The sequence below is a fragment of the Schistocerca cancellata genome, chromosome 6 (assembly GCF_023864275.1).
Source record: "Schistocerca cancellata isolate TAMUIC-IGC-003103 chromosome 6, iqSchCanc2.1, whole genome shotgun sequence".
NCBI classification, from domain to species: Eukaryota; Metazoa; Arthropoda; class Insecta; order Orthoptera; family Acrididae; genus Schistocerca; species Schistocerca cancellata.
The window spans coordinates 114,899,134-114,914,219 of record NC_064631.1 but is presented as its reverse complement, the minus strand read 5'-3'; the positions used below and the strand labels follow the sequence as shown (position 1 = coordinate 114,914,219).

Below are 15,086 nucleotides of genomic sequence, written 5' to 3'. Positions count from 1 at the left end.
TCTCTGCCATTGATGTTTTTACTCTCTTCCCCTTCCCTCTCTCTCCCCCTCTTCTTCCTTCCTTACTTTGCTCACCACAACATGACCTCTGTGAATTGACCACTTCTCTTTCCGTTCCCACCTCCAAATGAAAAGCTTACCCCATTGGGCTTTGCATCATGCTGATTGGCTCCTCTATTCCCAGGTCATGTTTACACCCTCTTTGTCATCTGTGATCTATCCGATAAGATAATCCATGCTGCTGGCATTTTCTGTTCCCCTCTTGACAGTCCATGTTCACTATCGGGCCAGTTCTGTGATGGAGCATTGTTAGTACTATGGTTGTCAAGTTAATGGATCAGTTGCTGCTACAACTCTTCTTCTCTTTCGATTTGGTGGTCCCAGTCCATGGTTTCCTATGCCATGAATATCTGTTCTTCTCCTGCTCACCTCTCCTATCCTATTGTTTTTGCGGCTTTGGGCCATTGCCTGCCCGCTGCCTGTCCTCAGGTAGTTTTACTGCTTGGGCTCCACCTCGCTTGTCTCTTACCTGCCACATTCGGTTGGTTACTGCAGAAATGATGGCCATCTATCAGTCCGTCTGTTTCATAAAGTGGTCCTCACTAACACAAGTTTTGTTAATTATGGACTTAATGAGAGGTCTTCAAGCTGTCACTTGTAGTTTTTCCAGTCATCACTTGGTCTCTGCCATCCATGACTGTCTCACAGATCTTGGTGATATTACTTGTTCGGTTGATTTCCTTTTGGTTCCTGGCCACACAGGTATTCTGGGTAAAGAACTTGGTAATCATCCAGAATGGGAGGGGGGGGGGGGGGGGGGTGGCACCTACACTTCATTCTACAGATTAACATGAAATCCCTTTTTGCTCAATCATGGACTGACCCTTGGGAGGCTACCCCCTGTCTAATAAACTTTGTGCAATCCAGGAGACTCACACCATGTGGTGTTCTCCCCTCTGCCTCTACCGTGCTCTGCTGTCTTCTTATTGGCCATACTAAGTTGTCCCATAGTTTTTTACTTCACATTGAGTGCTCCTGCCCCCTCCTCCCCCTTTTAGTTGTGACGCTCCCCTCACAGTGATCAATATTTTGCTGGACTGTCCCCACCTATTGGCCCCTTCGTGATGAATGTGCTCTCCTACGTTTCTTGTCTTGGGTGTTAGTGGACCACCTCACAAGTTATGTTGGTCCTCCATTTTCTTCGTGAAAGTGGTTTGTACTCTCAGCTTTAAGTTCTTGAATTTTCCTCTGGAATCTGAGTCTCTCAGTTAGCATAGGCATTAGTTATTGAGGTCTCCACACTACCCAGGTTCTCCCTGCATTTTCCCTACATTGTATCTGGCCTGTTGTGCAGTTTTGTTTCCTCTTTTCCCGTGCCTTCTTCCCATCATGTTGTCCCCATTGTATCATCATAATGGTGTGGTGTGGGTGTCGGGATGAGTTGGTGGTGGTGCTGGTGCCCCATTGCATCTAGTGTTTCTGGGGCACCACTGCTCTCCCTGTTTCCGCCCAACCTCCTCCTTTCTTCTTTCTGTTGTCCTGATGTCCTTTTTGTGGTGTCACCGCCAGACACCACACTTGCTAGGTGGTAGCCTTTAAATCGGCCGCGGTCCGTTAGTATACGTCGGACCCGCGTGTCGCCACTATCAGTGATTGCAGACCGAGCGCCGCCACACGGCAGGTCTAGAGACACTTCCTAGCACTCGCCCCAGTTGTACAGCCGACTTTGCTAGCGATGGTTCACTGACAAAATACACTCTCATTTGCTGAGACGATAGTTAGCATAGCCTTCAGCTACGTCATTTGCTATGACCTAGCAAGGCGCCATTACCAGTTACTATTGATATTATGAATAATGTACTGTCAAGAGCGACGTTCACCAGTTATGGATTAAAGTTAAGTATTCTACCAGCTACGTCCGTTTTTCTAAATTCTAATTTCCTTGTCCTGTTCCAGACCTCACGCCAGCCTGCGTGAGCTAAAACACGTGCCTTTCGGCTTCCTCTCATAGTGGGTTGGCTTTCTTGCCAATCCACAACACTTTTCCCTGTTTGTTTGCCCATTTCCCTTCCCCTTGATTGGACTGTGCTGTTTGTGTTGTTCTTTCCTTGATTTCTGCCATCTGAGATGATGGGACTGATGTCCTCTCTGCTCCCCCCCCCCCTCCCCCTAAATCAACCAAGCATGCATGCAACCAACCAACCAACCAACCATGCTTTACAAAAAAACCCAAACCCAACAATCCCGGATGCACCATTGCAACCATTTAACGTGCTCCCACTGAAAAGACTTTCTGCTCTTGTCAACCAACAACTCCAATCAATTGCTTATAGCCCAGCATCTCATGTTAAAGATGAGAAGATGTGAACCACTTTCTTCACAGACTCTTGTTCAACGCACACAATTACCACCTGGATTCCTACTCATCACTGTTGTTGCCATCTCTATATAAATCATCACCATCATGCCTTGCTGCTAAAATATTCTCTCTCTATCTCTCTCTCTCTCTCTCTCTCTCTCTCTCTCTCCTAGCATACCTCAGACTCTAAACCCATCACATCGTTCCTTATGCATCTAAATAATTACATCCTCCTCGCACATATGTAAATACTTCTCCTTTGAGGGAAGATGTACATATAAATCATCAGCACAGCCATTGGACATCTGTGTGGCACCCTTGTATGTCCATCTAGAGGCAACTTTCCTAGCCTCCTAAAACCCCAAACCTCTGATCTAGGTCAAGTTCATGTGGGCTGTTCAAAAATTATCGAAACTTTTTTATTTTTGCAACCAACAGTTGTTTCGGGAAGTGCACACTGTCTCTCTTTGTAGGAATATGTAGTGTGCATGCCTGATTTATTTACATGACAGCAGCATCAACCAGTTACTGACTAGCCATTGACAAGTGAAAATGTGTAAGTGATAGTCATTTGGATTTTGTGTTATGAGCAAAATGACAGAAAAATTGGAACAATGTTATTACATCAAATTTTGTTTTAAATTTACCGTTTCTGAAGTTGAAACAGTCTGAAAGAGTCAACATGTGTTTGGGGACAAAGTGATGGGTATTGTACAGATAAAGGAGTGGTACAACCACTTCAAAGATGGGCACTCATCAGTGAAGAATGAAGCATACTCAGGTAGACCTTAAACACCTGCAAATGAGGTTGTTATTGATCACATAAGAACTCTTGTGATGCAAAATAGACAAATCAGTATCAGAAAAGACAGACATCAAGAGGACCTCAGCAAAATTTGTGCCATAGTTGCTAGTAACTGATCAGAAGCAACTGTGTTCAGAGATTGCACAGGACATGCTGGATGCTGTCAACAGTAATCCCAACTTTCTCAACACAGTGATGACTGGTGATGAGACCTGGGTTTATGGATACAATCCAGAAACAAAGTTCCAGTCATTGCAGTGGAAGCATCCCTCACCCTTTGGACCCAAAAAGGTGAGGCAGGTCCGCAGCAATGTGAAAGTCATCCTGATCACCTTTCTTGACTCTAGAGGCATGGTCCATTATGAAGACACCCCAGAAGGTACTAATCTCGATAAAGAGTACTACCACAATGTTCTGCATCACCTTCATGAAGCAGTGAGATGCATATCGCCGGACTTGTCGGCAGCAAGACCCTTACCACAATAATGCACACACTCATTGTTCTTAATTAACCCTTTCAAACCCTCAGCCTACAACTGTGTACATTAAATTTTGCTGTGTCTTACTTGCAACAGAAGTATTTTTTCTCAGTGGAAACCTGAGGCACACATTTGTGAATGTTAAACCCTTTCATCACATGCAAGTGCTGCCAACTGTTGGGCAACACTGAAAATATCAACAGTGTAGCAGTGTGCTGCAGCTCTTGACAGTGCACAGCAGATTGTGACCACCAGAATACCGAATGTGATTGGTCCACTATATTCCATTGTATATTTTTATATAAAAGTTGCATCAAAAATCATTAAAAAAGTCACCTAAGCGCATTACCACATCAATAAAAATTTTCCTTCCTCCAGAAAAAATTCAGGTTTGAAAGAGTTAATCCAGAGGTTTTTGGCCAAACACAATAAAACTGTGGTTTGTCAGCCTCCCTACTCCACTGACCTAGCACCAGGTGACTTCTGGCTTTTCCCTAAACTGAAAAAACTCTGAAAGGGGTCAGATTCTAGAATAAGGAAGATATTATGCAGAATTTGATGAAGCAACTGCACACCATACCAAAACAAGTTGGGAAAGGTGTGTAGAAGCCAAAGGGGACTACTTTGCAGGTGACTAGTGTTAAACAATTATCTTGATGATGTGGAGGCAGAGCCAAGATACCCTATCCTGATTCCTCTACAGTCTTGACAGCTTCTCTCCTTTTGTTCCATCTGGTCCTCTTCAGCCGAACTTGCCACCTTTCTGGATGTTGACACCCCCCCCCCCCCCCACCTTGCTCCCTCCCTCCCCTCATCGCTCATCATCATCTTGGTCTGGAACAAATGAACATACCCTTCATGAGGGCTTTGACTTTCTATCATCATGTCTGGAAACGAGGAATAATGTACCCACAATCTTTCCCACCCACCCTATAATGGTATTCCACCATCCATGCAAGGTACACAATATCCTGGACCATCCCTACGCCACACCCATTCCACACCTCTAGCCAAATGGGTCAAACTGCTCCGGAAGACCCAAGTGCAAGACGTGTCCACTTCATCCACCAAGCACACTCTACTCTACTCCAGCCACAGGTTTATCCTACACCATCATATATCAAACAGTCTGTGAAAGCAATCATGTCATGTACCAGCTTTGCAGTAATTTCTGCGTGGAGTCTTATGTGGGCATGACCACCAACCAACTGTCTACTCAAATAAGAGTATGGCCAAGAGCAGGGTTAACCACCCAATTGTGGTACAGTCTGTTAAGCACAATATGCTCAGTATGCTCTTAAGTCTCTGCTAACTCCCTCTCCCCACCCCCACCCCCTCCAAACACACACACACACACACACACACACACACACACACACACACACACACACACACACACACCTACACCCTGCCCCACGTCCACAACTTCACTCATCCATCACCTACACCCTCCTCTTGACAGTTCTTCCCATCATGTGTTCTGTCATCCTCTGCCAAATCAATCCAAGTCATTTATTATTGTGTGCTACATTTACTCATCAGTGCTGGTGTCTTGTCGCATTCCTATTCCATGCACCTATGCACCTACTGACTCTCCCTCCAACATTCCCATCCTATGCAAGTGCTGTCTCCCTCTGAACCATCAGCTACCCTTCCCCAGCCCTCCCTACCTCACTCTTTCACCTTTCTCCCACACCCACTCCACGCACCACAACCCCCCTCACACAAGTGTACCAGTATAACTGCTGTCCATGCATTGTTTATTCAGCTGATGGCAAAATTTGTGTGTGTGTGTGTGTGTGTGTGTGTGTGTGTGTGTGCGCGCGTGTGTGCATGTGTGTGTGTGTGCGTGCGCGCGCGTGTGAGCGCGCGCGCGTGTGCGTGTGCGTGTGTGTGTGTGTGTGCGCGCGTGCGCGTGTGTGCGCGCGCGTGCGCGTGTGTGCGCGTGTGTGCGCGCGCGTGCGCGTGTGTGTGTGTGTGTGTTGTGTGCGCACGCGCGTGTGTGTGTGTGTGTGTGTGTGTGTGTGTGTGTGTGTGTGCGCGCGCGCTCGTGTGCGCGCGCGCGCGTGTGTGTGTGTGTGTGTGTGTGTGTGTGTGTGTGTGTGTGTGTGTGTGTGTGTGTGTACGCGTGCGCGCGTGTGCTTGCACGCTCTAACTTGAAAAAGGATTCGTTCAAAAGCTAGCAATGTTTTTAGTCTTGTCTGAGTGCCTGTCAACAACTAATTCAGCTAGTTGTTACTGTTGCTCTTAAATTATTTAGATTCTGCCAAAATCTTCCATAACATATTAGTAATTATGATTGATTAGTGTAAAATATGAAAACGTTTTAGAAACTTACTAACCAGTAAGATGTGAAAATAATCAAGACAGTTGTGTAGGCCACAAATAAACATATAGCAGATATTAAAATGATTTTTTGCCATTTTAAATATTTTAAAAAGAAACAAGAAAAACCATTGGTGGTATCATAGCAATTGCATAATATGTCTGGTTAGCTGCACAAGGTGTCAAACGCTTGCTATGTCTCTAGCCAGGAGAAGTCACAGCACCTTGTTGGCAGATCAGCTGGTACTGACACTACAGCCTGAACTGCCAATGCTAAGTATGGTGTCACCAGCAGACACCACACTTGCTAGGTGGTAGCCTTTAAATTGGCCGTGTTCCGTTAGTAGACATCGGACTCGCGTGTCGCCACTATCAGTGATTGCAGACCGAGTGCCGCCACACGGCAGGTCTAGAGAGACTTCCTAGCACTCGCCCCAGATGTACAACTGACTTTGCTAGCGATGGTTCACTGGCAAAATACGCTCTCATTAGCCGAGACGATAGTTAGCATAGCCTTCAGCTACGTCATTTGCTACGACCTAGCAAGGCGCCATTACCAGTTACTATTGATATTATGAATAATGTACTGTCAAGAGCGACGTTCACCAGTTATGGATTAAAGTTAAGTATTCCACCAGCTACGTCCGTTTTTCTAAATTCTAATTTCCTTGTCCTGTTCCAGACCTCACGCCAGCCTGCGTGAGCTAAAACGCGTGCCTTTCGGCTTCCTCTAATAACACGGTGTTGGCTCTCCTGCCAACCCACAACACTAAGAATGCCATGCCAACAATGACATGGCTGATGTTTACCACAAGGACTTCATTACTCATGTTGTGCATGCACACATGGCATTTTCCCATTACTGTGCCCTTCACCCTTCTGGCAGCAGACATCTTGTGGCACAACCACAGTATTTATATGCCAGGATGGTGCTAACCAATACGCAACAAATACTTTCTTTCTTTTGCTGATGCCTTGTCCTGTGGTTTCCCAGGGTCGGCTTGGTTAGGATTGGATTTGGCAAGGTTAATTTTAACGGGTGGCCAGATGCCCTTCCTGCCACCACCCCGTACCCCCCCCCCCCCCCCTCCCCCGGGACGGAATTAGTGTACCACAGCTGTGTGTGCCTAGTGTAATCCATGGAATAGTACGAATGTGTTCAGATGGCTGCAAGTCATGTAACGGAACATGAGGACCAGCCCAATATTCAGCTAGCGGGATGTGGAAAACCACCTAAAAACAACATCCAGGCTGGCTGGCACGCTGACCGATGTCAGTAATCCGCTGGGCAGATTCGATCTGGGTCCAGTGCGCCTACTCGAGTCCAGGAAGCAGCGCATTAGTGCTCTCGGCTAGTCTGGCAGATAAAGCCAACAGATACCATCAGGATTTAAATGTTGACAACCAACTGATCTCAGGCTAGAATCTAGTCAACGTCACCACATTACTATTACTCTAAGCTATATGTTGTGCATTAATCAAAATTGTTTGAGATAATGTAATATGTTTGAGGCAGTATAATTTTGGCATTACTGTTTGGAACACAGGATCCAGAAAACAATACTCATTGCTAGACATTCCCTGAAATACCGAACTCCACTTTGTGAACAAGTATTTCCCTAGCTGTTGATGGAAATGAAATAGCTCTTATCTCTCAAAATCTTAACACTTTTCAGCGTAATTTGTATATTCAGTAAGCACCAGTATCCATCCAAAGAAGACCCAGATTGGTAGTCAATTGATGACGATAGTATTTTGTAAGAAGTGTTGATAGTAGTACCAGTGAACAAGTTTTTCGTATTCTATTTATTTTTGTCAGAAAGAAGGCAGTTTGAGAAAAGTTGTTGCATATCTACAAGATAATATTTCTTGCTTATGTGGAGTAAGGTGTCAACATCAACAATATTTTCTTCAAAGGACAGAGATACATCTACAGCGTACTTCTTAAGATAAACACCGTGGTATTTAGGCTTTTTTGTACACCATCTTTCTAATAGTGTCGGTACAGTAACACTTTTTAAAAAAGTTTCATTGTTAATTCCAGATGTTTGCTGCCTATGTGGACTGTGTAACTGAGCTACCTACAAAAAACATTGAGCGAATGAGTTCCCCTTCTAATTGGTGGGAAGTCACAGCAGAAAAGTTACGTCTTGCCCTTCATATCCGTAGTGCCATGGCTCGCAGGACTGACACAGACGTTCCACTTACCTGGCTGAATGAGTGCATTGATGCAACTGCTTCCTTAACAGGGTTGGTACTGCAGTTTATATTTGTTAGTGTGTTATTCTTATGACCACAAAGGAAAGTATGAACTGTGTTAAACTATGTTATAATTTGTTGTATATGTTTATACTTTGAAGTACTTACTTTTTTCTTAATACTGCTGTACTTTCCCTAAATTTTATTACTCTCTCTTTAATTGTTACGACATCAGGGGGCCTCATGTGAAACTTTTGCAGTTTTATAATTTTAAGTAATGATCATGAATTTAAGAGACATCCTTGTATATCTCGACAAATGTTTTCAATTACAGTAAGCACTTTAGGCCATAGCAGCAATAGGTAAAGAACAACTGAAGGCGACAATGACAAATGTGTTTGTGATTTTGGAAAGTGTATTTGTTTAGAAGTGTCAACTTGCATGACGGACGGAGATAATGAACTACTGCAGTGGTCACGGTATTATCTGTGACAATGTTGTGTACAAATTATCCAGTTAAAAAGTACTTTAAAACAAATAGAAGGTATTTGTAATAAGATAATATTAAAAGGGAGTAAGTGAATCTCTTATTTGTGATTAATAAGTTGCTTAATAAAATATAGGTGTGAAGCTGAGCATCCATGATGCCCTTTTGTCTGTGATAGTTAAGTCCATTTTACATTAAAATTTTATACATGTAGCAAGTTTTATCACAAAGTCAATATGCAATGTCAGAAGCCACATAAAATACCTTTCTGACAAAACTGCATTCATCCCTGTACAATTAATATAAGTTGAGAAAAAGCGATGTTGACTTGAGAAATAATATAATGATAGAAATCACAGATTGTTTTCTGGCACTGTTTCCAAAGAATGTGAATAATCCAAAGTTCTTGAGATAATAAAATATAAACAGAGAAATAAGTATAAAAGTTTATACTTTTTTCGGATTTGTTTTGATTACAAATTATAGGGCAACTCAGGACTGTTGACAGATGCTTAAGAAATTCCAATCAAAAACATTCTTTGAATGAATCAAAATAACAAATTTCCTGATAAAAGTTAAAGCCATTAAAAATCTTTGGTTCAAGATAGTTAAAGTGTACAGGATCGATAGATAACCAAAACCAAGCAATGGAGTGCAGTGACCTGATAAAATTTTTGAGTATTACTGAGTTTTATTTAGAGGAAATGGTGAATATGACAGATAATAGTGTTTATGAGCAAAAAAAGTGTGATTGATAGGGAAATGAGAAGAAAATGAGAGGCAGAATCAAATGTAGAAGTAGGGGCACAGTGGAGCATGAACAAAAGTGTGTGCGCATAAGTGAAAATGCAAAATGATACAGCAGAGCAACATTAATAGAACAGTAATTGAGTTAGGAGGGTGGAGTCAAACAAAGAAGTAGGGGGAGGCAAGGAAATGGAAAGTAGGTGAAGAGTGAGTTTGATTTCTAAAAGATCAAGCAGGAGAGGCAACAAACATATAAATTATAGGCATCATTTTTAGTATAGGGAGACAGGTGTTTTAGGAGCATAGCAGATTTACAGCATGTTTTTGCAAGTCACTAAGTACTATATTGCAATTAATTCTTATGTAATGTTGTGTACTTGTCATGTTTATGGAAAATGACAGTGGTTTTACGGTGACTGCTTGCACAAATGGATCACACTTCGAAGTAATACGTTACATCCCTCACGGAGTTGCTGTTCTTTTTTGTCAACAGTGGAGGACATATGAGTGATTTTCAGTAATTTCCCACCCAGTATAGGCCTTCACACATAGCTACAATCTCCAAAAACTGGTCTATAAACATATCTCCCTCGCAGTATACTCCCATACACCAATATCCAAGCCACACCAACTAACTAGCTGCAGAGGTGCACCTTTGCCTTATTAGATGATATCACCCCAAACTGTAACAGCAGAATCATTTGCTCCACTATGTCTTCAACTACCTTTCATCATACCTCAAAATAAAGCATATTCTCCCCAAATCCAATCCAGTCTATCCCAAAGGGGTCTTCTGTCATCCACCCAACGTGTGATGTGTCTAGTCTGTCTGTATGTTACTTCTATTTCCAACCTTTTAAAATCAGTCCCATGTACATACCCTGCACATTCTGTTCTGCTTTTGTCACTGGTGTATCCCGAATACAGACTTCACTGATTGATCAAGGTGCTTAACACAACGTATTCACAGTTGGGAGGATGGCTGGTTATAGCCTTTTATGGGGGCGTGACAATCAATCAACTGTCTATATGAAAGATCACCATCAGATTGTGACCTAGGGTGAGACTGACTGCCCAGTGATCATATTCTCTGAATTTTGTATGTAGAAACTGTTCCTCCAACACACTTTGATGTCACAATTCCCCAGGAACTATTTCTGACAGCAGTTTTCCTACACAAACTTCTGCCCTGTTCTATCCCCCACCATGTGTAACATACACTAGCAGTACCAACATATGGGCAATCTTTTTCTGGAGCAATTTTTTCCACATTTCTCTTGTTGCCTCTTGTCCTACTCCATTTCACTACATTCCCTTTATTCTTCCCTACTCCTTGCCTCTTTCTTATACATTTTGCCCACTTCGCCTGACACAAACCCTCACCTGAATTAGGCCATATTGCAGGAACAATGTTGCTGTAAGCTGTGGTGCACACAGTGTGGCTTACTGGTTAGCAGAGCATGATTCTTTGTTGATGCCACTAAGCTGCCCTTTCTAGATTGTGTCAGCTGTGGCTACTCGTAACAAATAGTGATCTAAATGTCCTTGACCACCAACAATGTGTATGATCATCACTGGCATGTAAAGGGTGTCTGTAATTAAAGCTACAGTTTTGTAATGGTGTTATTGCTCAATATAACATCAAATTTGAACAGGATATTATTGTTGCAAGGGGAAACATTGTGGAACAAAAAGATGGATTGAAAATTTGAGCAATAGATGGCACTGTAAGCCCCAGAATATGTGCATCAAGAGATGCATGGTGCACAGCTATTTGTCAGTTTGCATCAGAGTTGCCCAATGTGACTGTCTCCATACAGGATCACGCACTACTAGTGAAGTTCTTTTCCAAGAATAGTGTCTGTGCACCAGTAGCTCTGCAGGAGTTCCAGACACTCATTGGTTTGGAGAAAATGATTACAAAATTCGAAAAAACAGGTTATTTTGAAGTGCAGTGTGACAAAGGGAGGAAAGAAGTTGATTCGACATCTGTCGAAGATGTAGACACAGTATTGCAAAAGGGGTCAAGTGGTGGTGTGCAAACATGCAGTGCACAGTGAATTGCCTGAACATTGGACATACCTCCAAGCACGGTGCATAAAATACTAGAAAAAATTTTACATTGCTATCCATGGAAAAATCACCCATGTTCCTGATGAAGGTCCAGCAAGACAAACATTCACTCTGAAATTTCTAGCTCACTCGGAAGTGGACAACGAATGGCTGTGGAACATTCTGTGAACAGACAAAGCCCATTTCCACCTTCAAGCACATGTCAGTATGCAGAATTGAGGAATATGGGCAATGGAAAATCCATATGCACATCAGTCAGTACCCCTTCATTGTGCAAAGGTGACTGTGTGGTGCAAGTTGATGGCACCGTTTATCTTAGGGCTGTATTTTTTCGAGGAGAGAGTTCAGTGGGTCCTTTTACCTGTACCACCACTGATAAATGCTGTGAGAGTCTTTTGCACAATAACATCATTCCACCTCTTTGACAGCATGAATGCATGGGTATGATCATTTTTATGCAAGATGGCACCCCTCTGTACATTGCTCAGCTATTGAAGTGGCTGCTGCAAAGGCATTTCAGAAATGCTAGAATTATCAGTTGCCATTTCCCTACAGCTAGTCATTCAGGTCACCTGTTTGTGATCTGTATGACTTTTGGTTGTGGGATTATTTGAAAGATGTTGTGTTCAGTGCTCCAATAACGAGCATAACAGAATTGAACGCAAAGATTGTACGACGTATTTTGAATGTGACCTCCAGGATACTCTGGTCTGTTGAGGAACATGCTGTTTCTCGATTTCAACTTGTGGCAGGTATGATGGATAGCATATTGAATGCTTGCTCCAATCCCATGAGAATTAAAAACCAGTGTCATTTGGCTTTTTTGTGTAGTTTTTTGCCTTGCGACAATTACAAACCAATATTTCTCATCCAGTGTGGCACGACCTTGCCATGGTGGATGTGCTTACCTAACTAATGGTGCCACAATTGTTAACTGCTGAGCTTGTGCAGTCATACACATTAAATACTGTGGATGGTGTAATGTGCAACTCAAACCATAGCCATCATACTGTGATTCATCTGTCATTTGTAGCTGACCCCATTTAGGTTAAGACACTTACAGTGCCATCTATTGGTATTTCGCCCCCCCCCCCCCCCCCCACCCCACCCCCTGTCCTGTGATGTATCCCCCTGTGTCAATAAAATGCTGGTCAAATTTGGTATCATTCTGAGTCGTGGTTCTCTTTCTACATCGTTTTGAAACTGGAACTTTAACTATGGACACCTTGTAGATTTATTCTGTGAGCTTGAGTGGCTTTCTGCAATTGACAACTGAGGATCTCAGCTGACATCTAGAACTCATTTAATTAATGGTGGGAGGGAATAATGTCTTAAACAGGAAACAACCCCCCAGAGCAATCTTTGTTTTGTGTACTTGGTGGAATCCCCTTGTTAATCTGAAGCTCTGATCTTCCACAGTCCATGACTGCTTATGATGCCTGCAAGAAGTCTCACCCAAGAATAACATGTGACTATGTTTTGTTAAAACAAAAGATTCAAAGGGAAGTGTTTTTCTGCCATTGGTAGTTATTCATGCAATACAATTCCTGTCAGCTGGATGTATTTCCCATTTGCATCTTTTGGCACAATTGTTTTCGTGTCACAGAACATAAACTTCTTTAGCTGATAAGCATCCTATGTTACAAAAAAATAAAGCCCCCAAGTTGACTAGTGCCCAGATAGGTTGGCTGTTACTGGTGATGTCAATGAGATTTCATGACATCTTCGTGACTATCATCCATGGAGGAACCGCATCTATGGTGGCCTCACCTCCGTAGGCCTTACTTTTTCTGAAGTCATCAGATAGCCTAGCGGCTGTTACCTCTGTACGGCATTGGGGAATGGCTAAAGTACATTGGGGGAACAAACTCGTTCAGGATTCAGATGGGGCTTCTTCCCGCAGGTTGACTACCATCATTCGAAATCAACTGATGGGAATAGAACTTTGTGGCAGTATAGTAGTCATTAAGAACCTGCCCTCTTTCTCTGCAGTAGCATATAATGTGTCCAGAATGTCCACAATGGAGACACAGTGGTGTGTTGTCCTCTGTTCTCCAAACATCTGTTCCTCTGTGGGAGTTACACTTGATGTAAGTGTTGGCCATGCCTGTGTTGGTTGTGTGTTGGCCTGTGATTTGATGGCTACGGCATAAGTCTAAGTTGGCTGAGACCATTCTTCCTACACATTGGACTATGAGCAGAGATTGATGCTACAGATTAATACACCTCTTCAACATTCTTCATTATCTACTGGTGTATCGGATTGACAATCATGACTCCTATCTCTTGCTTACTCAGTCAGACAGCCCTGGTTGCCATAAAGTACTGTATTTCTTCTCTCACTACCTGGAATATGAGAGAGATGAGGTCTTAGTAGTCTTACAAAACTGTCATAGGGACCACGTTGATATGTCAGTCATAACTCTTTTGCCTGATTTTTTTCTCTTGGATTTCCTCAATGTGCTGGCACCACTCGATGAATTCCTCTAGTGTTGCAACATCCTATACCAGAAGAGTTAGGTACATGTCTCATGCAGTTCTTTTCATAAAGTGTGATTTTTGTCAGCTTCTGCACTATTGGTATTCACAATGTGTCACAGGGCCAAAAAATTTCTCTGTAGGATCTTGTCATTTCCCCATGATGTTGGGCCCTCGAATTCAGTTGTTCCTCCACTAAGAGGAGTTGCCACTTATTGTTGCCAAACGTTTTCTTCAGTTTGGTTGGGAACTAATTCCAGCTATTGAGCTTTTGTTCATTGTTCTTGATCCACTGCCGGGGTGTCACATCCAAATAAAAGTACACATTTTCCAAACACAGCATGTTATTGCACCTGTTGTATTTGGCAATTTAGCCAAATGCTTTTAGCCATTTTGTTGGATCCTCACCAGTGTCGTAGGAAAATGCTATTGGGTGCCTAATGTACAGTTGATTTGTTGCCATTGTAGAATCCATCAGTCTCCTGAATATGTGGACTGTGTTAATGATGTACTGCTTGTATTCCAGTTCCAGTCCATGTAGGTGATGGTTTTTACATAGAATAATTGAGCCACAGTGTGGTAGATGTTTTGAAATAACCAATGTTTCACCAAACATTGTGACATTGTAACCACAAATGAATCCAATTGTAGAAGCCGGGCTGTCAGTGAAGTATAAACTTAGCACTGAAAGCACCTTTGTTATGAACTCCAACATACAGCCACAACAGAACCAACTCCTGGATTATAAAAATATAGAAAATTCCAGAAATCTGCTGTTTATACAAATGTAGATTATTCCAAAATGCTGCTGTTAATATGAGAATAGAATATTCCAGAATATACAAACATTACAGATATAAAATTTTTCGAGAATCTTGCACAAATGATAAATACTAAACACAAATAATTTCTTGAACTTATTTGGGCCATCAATAAGTTTCAGCTGTATTTATTTGACAAACCATTCACCTTGCCTAGGGACCACCATTCTAACAGACAACCATTCTCTACACTGGCTGCCTAGCTTGAAGGCTCCATCAGGTCTATTGGCGAAATGGGCACTGAGACTTCAGATCTACATTGTCATTGTGGTATACAAAAGCAGATGTAAACACAAGTATGCCAACTGCCTTT

The 15,086-nt window shown here is 42.5% G+C and overlaps 1 protein-coding gene across 4 annotated transcripts in view; it reads left to right on the top strand.

The window, feature by feature from the left end:
* LOC126190640 (focadhesin) overlaps positions 1 to 15,086 on the top strand; it is a 262,444-nt gene that overhangs the window by 190,663 nt on the left and 56,695 nt on the right. For all 4 annotated transcript variants that reach the window (XM_049931059.1, XM_049931061.1, XM_049931060.1 and 1 more), the window contains exon 16: positions 8,013 to 8,218. In XM_049931059.1, coding sequence (XP_049787016.1) covers positions 8,013 to 8,218 — 206 coding nt within the window. The remainder of the gene's footprint in view (positions 1 to 8,012; positions 8,219 to 15,086) is intronic.